This window comes from Lepidochelys kempii, chromosome 1 (assembly GCF_965140265.1).
Source record: "Lepidochelys kempii isolate rLepKem1 chromosome 1, rLepKem1.hap2, whole genome shotgun sequence".
In the NCBI taxonomy this organism is placed as follows: Eukaryota; Metazoa; Chordata; order Testudines; family Cheloniidae; genus Lepidochelys; species Lepidochelys kempii.
The window spans coordinates 118,206,045-118,224,967 of NC_133256.1; the positions used below are offsets into that span (position 1 = coordinate 118,206,045).

The 18,923-nt window shown below is 43.9% G+C and overlaps 1 protein-coding gene across 2 annotated transcripts in view; it reads right to left on the minus strand.

The window, feature by feature from the left end:
* Nucleotides 1-18,923, minus strand: part of EIF5B (eukaryotic translation initiation factor 5B) — a 67,808-nt gene continuing 48,885 nt past the window's right edge. Inside the window, exons 14-24 of one of the 2 annotated variants that reach the window (XM_073352304.1) lie at nt 18,631-18,772; nt 16,133-16,264; nt 15,325-15,507; nt 15,034-15,195; nt 12,269-12,400; nt 6,163-6,294; nt 5,988-6,064; nt 5,705-5,869; nt 2,476-2,614; nt 1,628-1,789; nt 1-786 (exon numbers count right to left, since the gene is read on the minus strand). In XM_073352304.1, the coding sequence (XP_073208405.1) occupies nt 679-786; nt 1,628-1,789; nt 2,476-2,614; nt 5,705-5,869; nt 5,988-6,064; nt 6,163-6,294; nt 12,269-12,400; nt 15,034-15,195; nt 15,325-15,507; nt 16,133-16,264; nt 18,631-18,772 (1,534 nt within the window). In that variant the 3' untranslated portion in view covers nt 1-678. The remainder of the gene's footprint in view (nt 787-1,627; nt 1,790-2,475; nt 2,615-5,704; nt 5,870-5,987; nt 6,065-6,162; nt 6,295-12,268; nt 12,401-15,033; nt 15,196-15,324; nt 15,508-16,132; nt 16,265-18,630; nt 18,773-18,923) is intronic. The other variant, XM_073352308.1, reaches the window with a different exon arrangement.

Here is an 18,923-nt window from a genome sequence, read left to right on the forward strand (position 1 = left end):
TAATGTGTCCATTTCCTTTATTTGTGGCTCTGCTTTGTAATGATTACAGATTAAGTTGACTTTCATGAACTGTACAAGCAATTAAAGGTGGCCAACTATGTTTTACATCATTGTTTCACACAAAGCAAATACAGAAATATCTGATTACCTAATCTTCTATTTTAAAAAATTCCTATAGGCACAAAGCAGAAGAATGGGGGTGGAGGGGAAGAAATCAAGGGGGGAGAGAGGTATGCATAAATAAAGAAGTATTTCTTACATCAAACATGTCCGAGAACCAAAGTCTGCAAAAGCTTGGTTAATCAAATACTGCAGTACTGATATCAATATAAAAGTGAAAGCTTTAGATCTGTAATAAAAATTCAATTTTTATTTATTTGTTGATTAGGAGGGTGGGGAAGGGCAAACTTTAAAACAGCAGCCACGAAAAGGGAAGGGCCGTGGGAGAGGTGAACAGGCACAGTGGAACCGTGGGGACATGTAAATTGACCACTGTCAAACCAGTGTAAGTTTCTTGGTTTCTCATGGAAAACATTTTATCCACATATTTTCCTCCCAAACATAAGTCCAACAGTCTCTTCAATACTCTGACTTTGTTGGCGATTTTTAGAACAGGAATAGTGAGTAATATTCCAGCCTGCCCATTGCTTTTTAAAAAAAAAACAAAAAACCAAAAACCTAAATTATTTCAAACACTTTCTTCAGTTCTACAATAAGCTGCCAGTCAGACTTCTGCATTTCATCTCTGAACCAGTTCTTCAGGGCATCAATGGACTGACGACTAATCTGCAAATACACAACATATGAATATTAGAAACAAGTGTTTTAATGAAATTATTCCCCAAATATATTGAAGGTAGTGTGGTTTAGTGTGAGGAAATCAGGGGTTTAATACCAACTTTGCCCCGACCTGCTATCTACCTGGACAATCCACTTTGCCTATCTTATCTAGATTGTAAACTCTTTGGAGCAAAGACTGTCTCACTACATTTGCATAGTGCCTAAACCAATGGGGCTTTGTACTTACTGTAATACAAATAAAGTAGTTTTAAAAATCTGAGATTAGAGTAAATGAATCATCAGTGTTTATATCTTGCCCCCCGTAACAGACAAACTGCAGCGGCTAGATTTTAACGTCCTGTAAAGTCTTGAGGCATGGCAGTTCTGTCCAGAGTGCTAACTGGGCAAAGTTGTACACAGAAAGGGACGCACTACAGAACGCTGTATATATTCATTCACCACACTGAACAGACTCCCCTACAGTCCTTTGCCCTTGGCTAACTTACTTCCTCAGTCTCAGAAGGAAGGGTGATGCAAGATGTACTTAGTTCCAGTGTTTCATCCCTTTGGTGATGAAAGTTTGCCTTCTTAATAGCACGACTGCAAGGGTCAATGTCAGCGCCACTAACATCGGTCAGGAAATGCAGATTTCCGCAAGAAGGGGAGCTGTACTACCCGTGCCATGCAATGTGTGCACTCCACTAGCCCGGGGGTACAGTGCTGAGAATTTTAGAATTCCTCAGGCTTTCCCGTCCAACCTCCACTTCAAGTCACGTTACCAACATGCCACCAGCCTTTTTTAAAAAAAAAAGGGGGGGGGGGCAAATCTCTGCTAGGAAAATTTTACCTTACTGACTAGGATATCTGTCGCTTCAAAGTGTCGTCCATACATTTTAGGCGATTCACCAGGAATAGGTTCTATCTTCACACAGACTTCTTGGCCTTTTTTTGCAACATCCACTTGTTTGTGGTTCACTTCGATACTTGTAACTATTCCAATTTCAACAAACTGTAACACAACGTAGAAGCTGTTACACATCCCAAAGGAACTTCTGTCCACACGGCTTTCCCCAAATCCCACCTCCATTCTGGGGCTTCTCACAGATGCACTGAATACAGAAAAGGTACTTTCAAGACTGCTACTGTAATACGTCCCTCCAGCAGCTCTTTCAGAGTTTTACTACCGTGAGATAGCAACACATATTTACATTCATCTTCTGAACACCTGAAGTATCAAAGACCGGATTTTAAAACGGATTTGGAAGACGTAACTTAGTTGCTTAAGAAAAAAAAAGAGTAAGGGGGAGTTTACTTTCTCCCCCTGCTAGCTGCCAAGAACTCAACTGTGGTGACTACAATGTAATGCTGCACCACAGGAACGGCGCTGGGGGAGCACTCCAGTCATGCAGCCTCTCAACCTGCTGCTTAGCCTCATGCTGTTTGTTTTCTCCGCTACAACCCAAGGGTACATCATCCAGCACAGGCACATATGTTCACTCCAGGCCATGCTCCAACACTGGCCTATCATGAGAAAAAAGGATGATTTTAGGGGAGAGAGCAGCTCCTACAGAGATCCTGTCCTTTTGGGATGCATATATAGCAGCTTTAGCAGGAACTGAATGTTGTCCTGCCAACTTCATCGGGCCAAAAAACTCTTATTATGCTCATAGTAGAAAGATGAGAACGCTTACTTACATTTTTGCTAGGTACACACATGAGAGTCCCCTGCTTTACTTGGCCTGCTTCCACCACTACACCCATCACTATTGGGTCACGGGAGTTGAAAATAAACTGAGGGAGTATTTTCATCTTGCAAGGAAATACTGCTATATGCCTAAGAAATGACAGGGAAGAGGCATTTTGAAATAATGCATATAATGCAGTTAGTTTTGGACATTCTCTCACACACACACACACTTTAGACACATTTATAATTATTTTAGAGGAGAATATTCACTGAATGTGAACAAATTCTGAACAATTCTAGTTGAAGCAGATCATATAGGAAAGTAGCTCGGGCGAGCTTTATTTTGACTAGCTTTAACAACCATTTAAGAACAAATGAAAGTAATTACAAGAATACCAATTTAAAAAAAAAAGTAGAAGTAACATTGCAAGGGTCTCACATTTGTCACGACCCCCAGATCAAATTTACTCATTAGACAAATTAAAAACAACCCATCTTTTTAACTGTGAGCCCTGGAAACTTGATCTAAGAGGCAAGCTGGGTTCCTGCTTGTTTGCACAACACCAGCAATATGGATTCTGCAGGTCAAATGCTGCCCTCAGGTCACCTCTACAAGCTTTGGATGGGGCCATATTTGTTTAACCAAGGTCAGAAATAGTCCTAAAAACTGGAACTTGGTTAACAAGTGCATAAAATGTGCAAGAATAAAACAAAATCCAGTTCACTCAGCCATTGCTTCCCTGAATCTGCAAGACTAACCAGAAAGAATAGTTAAATTGTTTTTCTCACTTAAGCAAGCAGAAAGGATTTCAAAACCCCATACTCCTGATAGATCACCCTGCAGCCCCCTCCCCTCATTCTGGGACGGACTCAGCAGTGAGGCTATACCCTGACACAGTACAAGGGCTGGGCCTGCCCCAGAGTCCGTGCCTTTGTGCCCATGTTGCAGTGTGATCTCCCAACTCTGTACAGCCATTGGCCTGTACTCTCCACTACCATGTTGGAGCCTCCACATTTGACAAATAAAATTGGCAGAATCTTGCAGAATTTTAAAATATCGTGCACAGAATTCTTAATTTTCTGGGCAGAATTCCCTCAGGAGTAGCAGCTGAAGCAACTCACCAGGGTTAGCAGCCCTGCGACAGGCACACCAGGTGTGGGGAAGGCAGGCTAAGCCCAACAGGATCCAAGTGTGGAGGGGCTTAGCGTGGGGGACCCAGGTGTGGGTTGAGAGGGTTCTGTGGGGGGCACTCTGGGTGCGGGGGGCTCAGTGAGCTGCTCCCCATACAATGACCCCCTCCCCCTGTGTCTGAGGGATGATGGGGACAGGAAGTGAGGGGGTAGGTTGCAGAGCCAGGGGAGGTTTCTGGAGGTGGTTCTGACCCAGACCTGGGCCCTGATCCCAGCCACTCCATGCAGGGGAAGTGCACTCCTTTCCCAGCCCAGCCGGGACTAGCAGCTGAGTCCAGTGCAGATTATGAGCCACGATGAGCGGTGGGGCTGGGGATGGCTGGGAGGTTCCGGATGCAGGGACGGAGCTCGGCAGGGCAGGGGGCGAGGCTCAGCAGTATGGTCTGGGGTGGTCCAGATGCATGGGGGTTGTACAGATGGGGGCTGGATCTGGATGGGTCTGACCTGGCACCCGCGGGGGCATCCTCAGCCCCCCTTCCTGCAGTGATTTAACCCTCCGTCAGCTGCTCTGGGCACCTGAAATGACATGCCCACACTGCTGGGGAGGACAGCATGACCACTCTTGTGGCTTCCCCACCAAAGTCATTTTTCTTCAGGGAAGCAGAGAAATCTGTGTGGGACAAGATTCTGCACATGCAGTGGTGCAAAATTCTCCCAGGAGTAAACCCATCGCAGATCTGAGTAAGATGATGACGTTACTCTCTTTGTGCAGTAACGACAGTTCTTCGAGATGTGTCCCTATGGGTGCTTCACTGCAGGCGTCCTTGCCTCCCTGCGCTGCTGACTGGAGTACTTTGGAAGCAGTGTCTGTTGGGGCCGCCCATGCACTGTCTCTTCTCGTGCTGCACCACAAGGCTAGTCAGCGTTGGATGGGTACTGTCACTCTGAGTGCTTCACTGTTGGTGATTCATGAGCTGTACCCCTTCTGGAGGGCCGGGACTTCGCAGTTGGGGCAGTTACAGATGACAGAATTGTGGAGTCAAGATGGCATCGGAGGTGTTGTCCTCAGTGACTGCATAGTATTCTGCCAAAGTGTGGACTGACGCCCATGTCACCGCTCTACAGGGCTCTGAGATAGGGACACCCTTGAAGAAGGCAACACATGAGGAGATCAACTTTGTGGTGTGTACACGAACAGGGCCTGGAAGGATCATGTTGCGAGGTCTCTGGAATGACGGGATTCTGCTGGTACCAATCATTCTGGCATTGGTGGTGGTGCCAGGATGGGGGGCAGAGACCTTGTCTGCACCTGTCTTTCAAGTGCCATGTGAGCTGTCGCTGGCTGGACTCATGTACTGAGAGAGTCTTTTTTAGAACATTTACTCTTGTCCTTCAGTACCGTGTCCATCCAGTCCATGGGCCTGGCAGCGGTACCAGCAGCCACCAGTTTTCGTGAGGCATGACTGCTGCACTGAGATGGTCTCAGTGCCAATGGTGCTGAAGATGCTGGACGAGATGGTGATCACTTATGGCTATCTCGGGGCTCACTAAGGGGACTTCCAACTCTCTTCTTGGATTACTTGCAAGTGGGGTCCACAGCCTGTTTCTTCAACTCACATTACTTAGATGTGTGAGGTTGTGGGGAACACTCATGTCTACTAGGTGACTGCTATCACAGAGCTGCCTCCATGAAGATGATCTTCTGGAGGAGCTCTGTCTTTGCGGGATCCTGGATGGAGTTGTTGGCAAAGTTCGCCTATCAGCAGCTCAGAGATGCAAGCACCTCTACAGTGGATCACCCATGGGGACACTACTCAAAGAGGAAGCTCCATTTTATATAGTCACTTCAGGCTAGATTTTATGATGGTGGTTTTGTAACTGGAAGAGTCCTAGTAAATCTGCTCCTGAGTGAAAAAAGTTTCGCTGCTCTGTGCTGGGACTGTAGAATTCTTGAGGTTTCAATAAAAAAATAAATTGAAAACCCCACTAGAACGTCATGAGAAGAACTCCATGATTAACAGAAATATGCATTCAATCGTATACTTTGCATTTCATTAGGGATTACACAAGTTTGAAAGCCTCCAAATAAGGACAACTCTCACTTACTTGAACTCTTCCTGTTTCTGTTTTTTGTAGTCTTGCCTGTATTTCGTAAAGGCGTCAAATAGGTGATAAATTATTTCTGCACTAAAAATTCGGACTCCTAAACTATCAGCCATTTCCTGGGCATCTCGTTCAATCCTCACATCAAACGCCAGAATTACTGCATATCTGCAAGTTTAAAAAAAAAAAAGAGAGTCAGCTGTGAAGTAGCCTACAGAACAAGTAAAAGTTGGAAACTTTACCATACATCCTAATGAGCACAGCAGCATAAGAAAAAGTTACTTACTGAGGATCATGTTCCAGCATAACTGATGCCTTCATAACATCCTTTTTATGGACAGGACCTATGTTAATTCCAGCATACTGTTGGGAAAAAGCAATCAATGGCTACCCGTTCTTCAGTTAGATGAACACAGTTATGGTATGAAACACACTAATTTTTTGTTTTATCAAGTACTTACTGGCACTTCTGATGTCTTAAGAAATTCAAGTAGTGCCTCCAAAGAGCCTAATGTAGAGGCCTGGACATAAACACCTTTCTCTTCTAACTTGATAGCATTCAGCGTTTGCTTCAATTCATGTATTAACTCATCCTTTAAAAAGAAAAGCCAGTTTTAGCAATCTTACCAAACTACAATAGCCTGCTAAGCTTCTAAACTCCTCTATCCATCCATGGTCTTCTAAAGAACCAATCAATATGGTATCTGGACACCATGTGCCAACTTATATAATTGGCCTTCTGTTCCACCACTCCATGGTTAAAGTAACCGTCAGTATAGGGAGAAGTTTCTTCTCTCCCTCCAATATAGCTAGAAGAATTTCTGGACCATGAAGTCCTACCAAATCACTTGAAGATTTTGCAAAAAGATAGGTTTTGCATTATTATTGACAGAGCTTATCCTCTTCCAGTGGTTGCAGACATGTGTTCCACTCAGATGTGTGCACGCCCAGCGCACCAAAGCTGGAGAATTTTGCCTAGCAGTACCTTTAGGGGCAGTGCTTGCTTCCCTCCCCTCGTAAGCCCTCTACTGACTATACGATGGCAACACCACCCCAACCCCCCTCAGTTCTTTTTCACCACTCACAGCTAGCATCTGAACACTTAGTGTTCTTTCCTTCACACTTGTCTTCACAGCGTTTTGCATCTTCTTTGTATATAGTTATTGTTAGTACCCTTAATCAGTCAATAATAGGAAGCAGTTAGGTATTCTCCCCCAGTGGGATACCCTCATCAGGGTTTAAATATTGCCCTCTGCATGGGGCAGCTATCTCCAATACTGATCCCCACACCAGAAGTGTATTGTGTCTTGGGGAAGGGCACTTTAAAGAAAGGTACTCTATATGTAAGTCCTTTAAAAAGAGGACACAGGTAGCTATAGACTTAGGATTAAAACAGCACCTTCTCAAGCAGGCAACGAGGCCTGCCTCAATGCGGGTCTGCTGTGGAGAATCAGACCCCTCAATGAGTGCTGCAGCCAGTATGGACCGGTGCTTCTTGACCAAGCTTGGAGTACTCGCCCAGAAAAAATAAAGGGACTGCTCCCCTTCATCGGGACCCCTGAGAAAAAGAACCCACAAAACAGATTGTGGTTGTTTCAGAGGTCAGTGAGAGCATCTGCTCCACCTAAAAGAAGTACTGAGTAGGACCCAATCTCTGGTTCTGAGGTGGGATCAGGATGAATCTGTACCGTTGACTCCAGTTCCACCTCGGGGGCGCCCTCTGAGTCTGGTACCCTTGACAGAGATGACAGCACAGTCAGTTTCCACTCTGACAGCCTATCAGATTTGCTGTGCCTGTCTGTCCCTGTTCCACTGCTTATTCAGGATCATCCAGCTACAGTGACATCATCTGCCGAGTCCTCAGCTCTTCTGGGTTTGGTGGCAGTTTCCTGCTGAAACTGAGCGTATCATTGACATGGATAGAATCCTTGGTACCGATACAGACTATGACGCGGCCTGCATCTGCTAGCCTGGGAACAGCTTCATTTTTGACACCTATGCCCCTTTTGGGGACCAGTATGACTTCAGAGCTGATCCCAGTATTCAAAAATCCATCAACTGTTCCTTTCATACAAATGCCACTGTGGGGTTGGGCCATGGATGGTGCGGGACGCTTGGTAGCTCAGTCAGGAGTGGCCCCACCGCCACTATCAAGCTATTTAGAGGGAGCCTCACAAGTGAGCACAGAGGCGCCTTCCCCATCTGGTTCTCGAAGGTTGTTCAAACACTGCAGGAGTCCTAGTCAGGATTGGTACTGTTGCCACAGAAGAGAAAAGGGACCCTGGCCTATTTCTAACTTTCCCCCAATGCTGAATATCCTTATCCACAGTGGCTTCCCTAGAAAGTCCCTCGCTCGGTGAAGTCCCAGTCTGCTCACCCTAGAACAGGGCTGGGCAAACTTTTTGGCCCAAGGGCCACATCTGGGTATGGAAATTGTATGGTGGGCCATGAACGCTCATGAAATTGGGGGTAGGGTGGAGGGCTCCGGGTGGGGGTGCGGGCTCTGGGCGGGGCTGGAGATGAGGGGTTCGGGGTGCAGAAAGGTACTCCAGGCTGGGACTGAGGAGTTCAGAGGGCAGGAAGGGGATCAAGGCTGGGGCAGGGAGTTGGGGAATGGGAGAAGGTCAGGGGTGCAGGCTCCGGGTGGTGCTTACCTCAAGCAGCAGCATGTCCCCCCTCTGGCTCCTAAATGGAGGCGCGGCCAGGCAGCTCTGCGCGCTGCCCTGTCTGCAGGTGCCACCCCTGTAGCTTCTGGAAGCAGCAGCATATCCCGCCTCCTGTGTGAAGGCACAGCCCCGTCCGCAGGTGCCACCCTTGCAGCTCCCATTGGCTGCAGTTCCAGCCCAATGGGAGCTGCAGGGGTGGCGCTTGGGGCAGGGGCAGTGTGTGGAGCCCCCTGGCTGCCCCTATGCATAGGAGCCAGAAGGGGGACATGCCTCTGCTTCCGGGAGCCACATGGAGTCACAGCACATGCAGAGTGGGTCAAGCCCCTGACCCTGCTCCCTGGCTAGAGCGCCGGAGCAGGGCAAGCTCCAGACTGTGCTCCCCAGCGGAAGCTCAAGGGCCAGATTTAAACATCTGATGGGCCGGACGCGGCCCGTAGTTTGCCCACTCCTGCTCTAGAATGACAACACCTGTACCTCCAGTAGGCTCCCCACTGAAACTACCTGTCCTGCAGCCAACAGCAGAGGGAGCACCCTCTGCATGAGGGCACCCTGAACCTTTGGGATAGTCAGAAGTCATTCCACAAAGGATTCCATTTGCTCCAGCTACCTCGTCCTCTTCAGCACCAATGACACAGTGGTACCTTAGTCCCCATCTCCAGTACCAGAGGATTGCAGATCGCATCAGCATCTGCTTAGATGCATGGCGACGGCCTGAGGTATTCAGTTCAAGTTTATGCAGGAAAATACCCATACGTTGGTAGATATCCTCCAGTCACTGGTTTCTGGAAGAGTTGCCCTCCCGACAATGAAGCAATGTTAGAGCCTGCTAAATCTTACAGAATACCCTGGCTTTGTTAATGCCCACAGCAAAGTGCACTGACGAGAGATTATGTCCCAATGCAGGACTTCAAATCCTATTTCACCCATCCAGGTCACAATTCCCTGGTTGTGGCAGCAGCAAATGAGTGAGACTGAAGAAATACATCTATGCCTCAAGAGTCCAAAAGGCTAGATTTGATGGGGAGAGAGCTATTTGACTTCCCCCTTGCACATGCGTATTGCAAACCAGCAGACAATTACCATGTCCAAATTTGTAGAAGAGTTACCAGAATTCTCCAGGGAGAAGTTCAAGGCCTTTCTTAGGGAATGTCATTTAGTGGCCAAAACTTCTTTGCAATCAGTCCTAGATATAGCAGATGATACAGCCAAGGCCATAACCCTGGATGAAACTATGAGAAGAATCTCATGGTTACAAAACTCTGGCATAGTACCTTAGATCTGGCAAAGCATATAGTGGACTTGCCATTTGATGGTAACCTCCTACCCTCAGAGAAAACGGAGGAGACATTACCTTCTTCCAAAGACTCTTGGGGAACCCTATGCTCTTTGGGAATTTATACCCAGGTCACACAGGTGGCATTTTGGGAACCAAAAGCAATATCATTCTGAGCAATATTTCCATCAGCCTTCCTACCCTGCAAGGCAGCAAGCTTTCTCCTAAAAGGGGCATAAGTCACTGAGGAGGAAACCTTTTTGGTCTACTTTTAGTCAAATGGCCTGTCCTTTTCCTTCTTCAGCCAGATAGTCCGTTTGACCACTGTTTTGAGAGCAGCACCTCAGTTCTCAATGTCATACCTATGCCCCAGATATCGGAGGACAGGCTGTCTCACTTCTACAGTGCTTGGGAGATTACAACTATGGACAGATGAGTTCTAAGCACTGTGAAACTGGGTTATGCCATTTAGTTGCTAGCCAGCCAGCCATTCTCCCCTCCCCTCCCTCTACCCCATCCTCCAGGGACCTCTCTCACAAATCACTGCTGTTACAGCAGGTACAAATCCTGTGTACTCTAGGGAAGCTGTTCTCAAACACATTTCTCTCCCCCACCCAAAGCTTCTCAAACCTCACCCCTCTTCTCAGCCCTCACATGACTGGTTTGCTGCTCTTGATCTTCAGGACACTTATTTGCAAATGACAATCTTCCCAGGCCACAGGAAGTTCCTCAGCTTCCTGGTCACTGGCCATCACTACCAGGGCATGGTTCTCCCCTTTGGACTGTTCCAAGTGAATAACTGTTTGCATTACCACAGCTTATGAAGTTGCTCAGATGATGCCTCCACAGTCATTGCGGGCTCATTCAACAAGAGCTCAGGTGACAGGGCTGCATTTCTTCTTAGCAATGTCTCAGTAGTAGATACCAGCAGGGCTACGATGTGGTCTTCTGTACATACTTTTGCTAGACATGCTGTTATCACCATGGCATCAAGATCTGATGCCAACTTTGGGAATGCAGTTCTGCACTCACTATTTAAACAGACTCCAAGCCCATCTCCTGCTGGAACTGCTTGTGAATCACCTGAGTGGAATACATGCCTGCAACCATTCAAAGAAGAGGAGACAGTTACTTACCTGTATTGTAACTTCTACTCTTCGAGATGTGGATGCAGACATGTATTCCACAACCCATGCTCCACCCCTCTGCATCGGAGTCTCCAGCTGGGGATTTTGGTTCAAAGTAACTTAGAGGAGGTGGGGTGGTGCCTTTATATAGCCATGAGAGGGGGGAGAGCGAGCACTGCCCATACAGGTACTGCTAAGCAAAATTGTCCAGTTTTGGTGCACTGGCATGTGCATCCCTGAGTGGAATACATGTCTGCCCTCACATCTCAAGGGACAACAGTTACGATACGGACAAGTAAACTTTTCTTCAATCCATTGCTCTCTCCTTCCTAATACAGTAATAGTCTCTACTGTTGAGATTGATGAAGCTCTGGTCAGTCAATATAGGCAGAACGTGACTGTCAGATATGTGCAGTGTCTTCACTAGCGTAAGAGAACAAAGCTGCTCCTTTCTGATCAGCCACAAAAGCAGAGACCCCTAAAATCTTGTACAGTAGATATTTTTTAAATGCCCTTTGTGGTACAGTGTACTGAGCAAACAAATAACAAATTACATAAAACGGACTGGAAGAGACTAGCATACAGACCTCATTACATTCACAGCAAAATACTCACTCCTGCCAAGGCTTCCCACAATATTAAAGATGCAGTCCAGTTCCTTGACAAACACAAACTTTCTATTCCCTTAATTTTGGTAAGTGCTCAGATGGTCACCGTATGGAAGTTCTTCTATATCCATACATGCCAGTCAGAATTTTATGACTTTATGGAATATGAATTTAACATTTGTTTTTAAACTAATATTAAGTGGACAGTTCTGGCAATTGCGTGATTAAATCACTGAGGCAGTCCATTTATACCATTTGATGGGATGAAGTTTTTAAAAAGTGAATTTTTGATTCAGACAATTAAAAGCTCATCCAGAACTGTAGTACATCTATATTAGTACAAGGATATGGAACAATTAAACATGCATAGGAAAAAGTCCTCACTAAGTTACTCTTGTGTAGTACTTCTTAACAAATGCTGAAGCCAGTTCTGTAAATTCAAGTATTCTGATCTCACTAATTTAAACAAATTTATATTTTGGGCTAATCACTAATTTTAATAAAATAGGTCCAGATTACTACAGGTCCCAAAACAATAATTATACATACAAACTGGAATACTGGGTAGTTTGGTTTTTAATAACTATCTCACAAGCTCCAGTAAGCTAATTTTCTACCTGGTAATAAATGAGTCACGGAAACACTAACAAATTCCACTATACTAGAGTTCAGGTTACAGTGTTAACAGAAAACTATCACACATTACGAAATTGTTTTAGATACAACAAAAATGGCTATGTTTCCTGCATGCTGAAGTTTCAACATTTTAACAGATTAAAAATTCCAGTTTAAAAGTAAAAATGAAAATCTTTTTATCATTCAGTGGATTTCATGTTACTTGGCATTCCATTATAGAGCCTACTGGAATTGTATATGTTCAGCAAATGCCTCACCTTAAGAACTGGGATCTCATCCTCTTTATGAGCCACAAGCAGGGGCAAACCAGCCAATGTTTTCTCCAAGTCTTTCCCAAGAATCTTTACACCCTGGGCTGCCATAACTTCTTTGTGTTTTTCATACTGGTTCTGAAGAAGAAAGAAAAATGTTCATTTAAGAGTTCACATGGATGTTCCTTAGCAGCACACAGCAGAGGTTAGCTACTCAGCAGATCACCTGGTCATATGTCCCTCTTTCCCTATGCTACCAATAAAGAGACAGTCAAAGATGCCTAATTTTATGGCTGCACAAGCAAACAAGGAGGCACAGACTCTGACAATCAAGCCCTGTAGCACAAAGGCGGCTCAGGTCTGTTCCCACTTCTTCCAGTTTTTTTAACCTTCAATTCCCTGAAGCAGGGAGCGTGTGCCTCAGTCTGCATGCCCAGCTGCTCTCTCCTTAATTCTTCCTCTTGCGTCTCTCTTACACCCAGAACTAAAGAAGAGGCTCAAGAGAGAAAGAAAAGGAAACCCAGAAAAAAGCAGACAGAAAACAGAGCAGCAGAGAGTCTGTCAGCAAGTCCCCTGCTTCTGGCATACATTTAGCTTTTTTTTGTTTTTGGGGGTGGGGGAGAGAGGAGGGAGGTACAGCAGACAGCACTCTACAAAGAGTCTACAAGGGCTCTGAGGCCGGACTGCCTCTGCCCCCCACCCCCACACATTCAGCATGACTGGAGAGTAGGTGGTCTTGGAGGAGGAGAGTAGGCAGCCCTTCCTAATGGCCTCTTTCCTGATGGCAATACACCGGTATCTCCCCCTCTCTAATCTCACTGAAGCTCCAGCACTGTTCCTCCACAGCCTAGGGGAATCTTGCAGATTCCTCTCCTACCCAGACTCTCCCTACAGAAAGACATTTCACAGTTTCAGCTTGAAGATACTGTCAAGTCAGTGTCTGGATCCATTTCCTCTGGACAGTCTCTACCTTCCCTGGAGATTCCAGTATAGCTCCTTAACCCCTCAAACACCCCACCCTTTCAAGCTCTCTGGAGGCACCCAAATTCATCTCCTGTCTCAAGGGTGATGAAGTTTCTTTAAGTGACCCTAACCTGCTAAAGGAGCCCATTTCCCATTGGACCCCTCAGGAAGTGACAAGAACTAAGGAGCCCAGACTCTCAGTAAGATTCAAGCTCTTAAGCGCACTCTGAAAATGGGACAGAGGCAAAATTTTACCCTTGACTTTAAACATAAGGGAGCATGTGCACAGATGTGCCTTCAGTTCACACTCCCATTGTAAGCGGGTACCCAGCAACTGCAGATGAATCAAACAGGACCTTGCCCTGAGAATGACAAAGAGAAGCCTTAGTATCCAGTCTCTAGCCCTTACAGGCCAACAGCAGTACCACTGGACACCAAGGACAGGAAAGCTAACCTAGTACTTCATAGGGCCCCCAAGAGTTGTCATTGTCGCCATCTGCATTGCCACTCAATCCGCATGGGTGTCCAGGTGAACCTTGACAAGGTGCCCGATCTCCTTACTAGAACTAGACCCAAAAGGCCCTATTAGTGTTGTCAGATTCCACTAAGCCCTCTTCCTTCCTCTGCAGCACCATTTTCAATTCAGCCAGGATTGTGTGGTCACCACAGTAGGGCATCATCATGCAAGACCGAAAATGGAATGCCAAGGTGATTGCTAAAATCAATTTACCATCTTGCCCCATTATAGTGTCCAATTCTGTGAAGCCCCAAGGATCATAGAGCCCTGCAAGGACATACTTCCCCAACAAATGAAAAGATGGTCTTATTGTTAAGCTTTTGGGCTGGGACTTGAGATCTGAATTTTAATCTGAGAAATGTTTATGATCTCTGTTATGCAAAAGGGCAGACTAGTGAGTCATAATGGTTCCTCTGGCCTTAGGACTAGGAAATGCTCCAGACCTTACTCTACTTCAAATGAAGGCAGTAACAGAGAAAAGCTCTTCTGCTCCTCATCAGGTTCTAGCTTCTCCTCTCATAAATTAACTTTTCACTTCTGTGGCTCTCCTCCTCCTTTCAGGATGATCCAGAAGTCAATATTCTAACCTCCCTGTCTACTTCCTAGCTACACAACCCTAGTGAGATCAGGCTGGCCCAGTCTTCTATCCCTCCTCAAGCAGGCTGCAGCACTGTGCAAGGGTTTCATTCCCCTTGTCTCAGGACACCTGGCACCAAACATCATAAAGTACTGATTCATTGGTTCAGTAATTTCACTTTATATTTGAATCTTGTTTTTTTTTAAAGAAGTGTTTCTATGGGTTTTGTAAAAAGAAAAGGAGCTGTAGCTCACGAAAGCTTATGCTCAAATAAATTGGTTAGTCTCTAAGGTGCCACAAGTACTCCTTTTCTTTTTGCGAATACAGACTAACACGGCTGTTACTCTGAAACCTATGGGTTTTGTATTCATTTTACAAGATCTCTCCCTTCCATGTCTATGCATTATACATAAACCTGGATAACCAGAATAAATATACCTTGATGCTTGTTAATATACATTGGTGTGGTTATTCTTTGATCCTTGTCCTGAACCACTTCCACAATTAGACACATCTGTGGGAGTATGGATGTGTTGTAACCTGCAACTTCTTCCATTTATTCCCCCTCCTCACTTTAATTTGATCATCTTTGGATACTTGCTTCTATGATGTAAAGTGTATTGAATACTTCTCTGGGTTTCCCCCTTATTCTAATCTTTTGTTCTAATTCTTAAGACTTCCCTAAAATGCCACCTCCACATGCTGTTCCCATACCTTAACTCGTAGTTCCTTCATAGGGGGAGGTAGCAGAAGACCTCGAATCTGAGTTACTATAGGACCTTCTACTCCAGGGACAATAATGGTATCACCCTCCTTCAGACGTCCATTAATCAAAATTACATCTATGGTAGTTCCCATGCCTGGAAGTGCTTTGACCTAAGAGATATGAGAAAGAGAAAGAAAAAAAAAGTTAAACACATGCATTTCAACTCAGTTTATCAGCCACAAAAAGGAAAAAAAAAGTTTGCTAAACAAATATTCTAAAAAGCATGGACACTGACTTACCTCCATAACCTGAGCTCTCAGTTCCTCACATTGGGCCAGTCTCTTATTCAGCATGGTTTGCGTCAAATCAACAAGAAGAGCTATCAGACTCCCCATGCCATCCCCAGTGTGAGCAGAGGTAGGTACCAGAGAAACAAAAGTGCGGGGATCCTTATTCTCAAAAAACAAAGCAGCATTCAAGCCCTAGAACCAGGAACAGTACAGTTGCATGGAAAATTACCACATCAACACTAACAGCATGTAACATCACATTTTTCAAATCCTGAATTCAAGTCCTAGCTCCATTTCAGTAACATCTTAATAATGCAACCTCAAATTTCACACTTTAAAGCACAAAAAAGAGGGCAACAGACAACAGCTCAAAATATGAGTAAACCCTATAAATCTAGTTACTATATTTTAGCTTATAGGCAGTTTCTGTGCGACCAGAGAGAGGCTGTGAAAACTAAGTATTGCTGGAACACAATCACACTAGTTTGAAGAAAAAAGGGATGAGATGGTTTCTCTCAGGTGATTCAAATGAGGGGAGAATGTGTAAAAAACCCAGTCTGTTTTTGCTGGCGCTACTGATGCTGCATTCTCAACAAAGTGACCCAGGACTGGAATGGGGGTAGAGAAAGCTGTCTCTCACCAAAATAAAGCAGATTTTCTACTTTAGTTTCAATTTATGTAAAATGATTAACACACTGATAAAGGGTCAGAAAATACAGTGTGATATTCATACCATAAGAAATCTCTCTTTGGCTTTCAAAAGTTGTCCACCTATTTTCACTTCTGTTAACAGAAAAAAGTTAATAATCCAACCTACCTGTTGTGCAAATTCCACAATGATAGCTTTTGCACGTTCCTCAAATTCATCTTTTGTGTTTTTCTTCTGTTTCTTTAACGTGGTAGCTACATCTGTATCAGGGCTTTTTTTCCAGTCATATAACCTATCAATCTTGAAAATACAATTTTAATACCGTTATGTCATGCTTTGCTCTGTTCAGAAGTGCATTCCTGGGATATGCCTACAGAAGTCAACTGTCATTTATGACCTGCCTCACATATGAATAACTTATAAGAAATATTTAAGTTATAAGTATTAATCACCATAGTATCTAGATGCCAATTTATCCTAGTGACCATGTGTATGGTTCAAATATAAAAAGATTTCCTACATACATATATCCTGTATTGTAATGGAAAAAACAAACAGTACTGGAGAATATTTCCTGAGTGCAATAATTACTTTTTTTTAAAACCTCAGACTGTTGAATTGTGTCTTTTGATACATGTGCAAAGTGTTTTTTATACTGAAGAGGTAGTTTAATTACATGTATTGCATCAAGTTTAAGACAAAACAAGTGGGAAAAGATTTTAGTCTTCCTAGTTCCCGAGAACATGACTCTCTCAAGTCATGAGTTTTTTTTTTTAAATAAAATAATGTTCTTGGTGTTTATATACAGTAAAGAAAGGATACACAAAGCCCTTGCTGAAAGGATATTTAACTGTTTATAAAGCTTATGGGTGAGGTTGGAATTCCTTTCCTGCAACAGCACAACAGAAATTAAGTCAATATCAACAGCAATTTGTTTTTTTAAAGAAGGTGTGTTTAGAATGGGTGTCAAAAACAATAAAAAGACATTACAGAATGTATGGTAATTCCCAAAGTACGTTTTAAAGTAGGTCACGTTTAGTGCAAGGCATTATGGTCATTTCATTCAAATCCCTACTTAAAACTTGCTTCTTTCACAATGCTCATAAAAGGTACATAAATTAAGACCTTTTTAACTGGGCCATAAAGTAGTACACATACCTACACTGTGTAACATGATTTTATTGCTGTGACTGTCATCTTCATCACTCCTTACCTTTCTTAACCCTCGCACATTGCATCACATCTAAAAGTTAGACTATGGAGCTCACTGAGACAAGGTCTATGTCCGGAGGCACTTTACAGAACAGACACAACATGGAGGTGTTTAAAAAGTAAAACAATAAGATTTGAGGGCCTCTGTAATTAAGGTTTAAGACACTTTCAAGGTCAAACTGCCCCTCCCTCCCCCCACCAGTAGACAAGAGTCCTTTAAGTAATTGCACAAAGGTTTCTCAACTCCCTGCCACCCTTAATTCTGAATATTTACTAAATACTTTGAAAGTGTAATGCAGTTCTTTTGCAATATGCATTAACACCCATTAAAAAGAAAAATAAGACTGCTGGTGTGTCACATAACATATGGCAAAGCTATCTGAACACAACTTAGTTTTCTTAGCACCATTTATATAACCCACTTTAAAATGTACATGATCGCTGTAACATCAGGATTTCTGTAGTGTCTTAGTTTTTCCTTTCATACAAATATTTCATTGAAACTTACAAAATAAAGATTAAAAATATTTTACTATGTAAGAAATCAAAATGCCTATCAGCATACCTGAAAATGCTGGCCAACTACTCAATTTTAAAAAAGACAAACTAATTACACATATTTTTCCTCTACACTTTGTCACCTAATGTTGTAGTACTTGAAACCAGTCCTTACAATGTATTTAAATTTGCTCAGTGCTCTGCTAGGACACTGAAACCTGTCTCAAACAACTAACATCTGTTGTTAGTTTAGAACAGTGGTCTCCAAACCTTTTGGCTCGCACACCCCAGGGTGAAGACCGGAAGACCTGCCGCACCGCCAACGGAACAGGCCCAAAAGACCCGTCGCAGGGGGTCCACCTGAGGGGAACACCAGCAGTGGACATGCAGAGCTGCCGCCGAAGAAAAAAAGGCAGAGTGTTCCTGCTGCCGCGCACCCCCTGGGATCATCTCGCACAAGGGGTGCGTGCACCTCAGTTTGGAGACCAGTGGTTTAGAAGACCCACCTCAGAAGATGCCATTGGTTGGCTAAACTACTATGCACACACTAAATAAATAGTTAAAAGGGGAGCAGAATCGTACTACACCTTTGAATTTTACAACGTAAAAAAGAAAAAGGTATCACCCAACAAATTCATTTAAGTATATTACAGAATGATTGAAGAACAACTTCCAGTAATGTGAACCACACAGAAGAGCTATGAGATTAACTGAATAATAAACATTTCTTTAAGGAGACTCCTTAAACTGCTCTGCAAAGTCTATCATATACTTAATCTCAGTTTCATTTACAGAAAAAGATGCAAGTCAACAGAAAGACAACTAAGAACCATGGCTTCAGCTCTTACAATGGGTTGATGGCACTGTTCATAAACACAATTCAATTAACAGACAAAATAGTACAGTACATATTTGATACTGAATTTTCTAAATACATCTTTGAAAGGCCATCTTACCTTGTTGAGCGCTACAATAAAGGGACATTTCTTGGATTTCAGCAGGTTTATCGATTCAATTGTCTGGGGCTCCAAACCATGCATAATATCAACTACTAGAATAGCAATATCACAAAGTGAGCTTCCTCGATTTCTTAGGTTGCTGTGGCATTGGGAAAGAAAGAATGTCATTCATACAGTAATCTGAATATTCCATAATGTTTTTTTATTAGAAATGGGTTTTTTTTGTTTTTTTTACATCAGGGTCAACTGATGTTTGCCCAGCAAAAAGTGAAAATCTTGTGATTTGCATT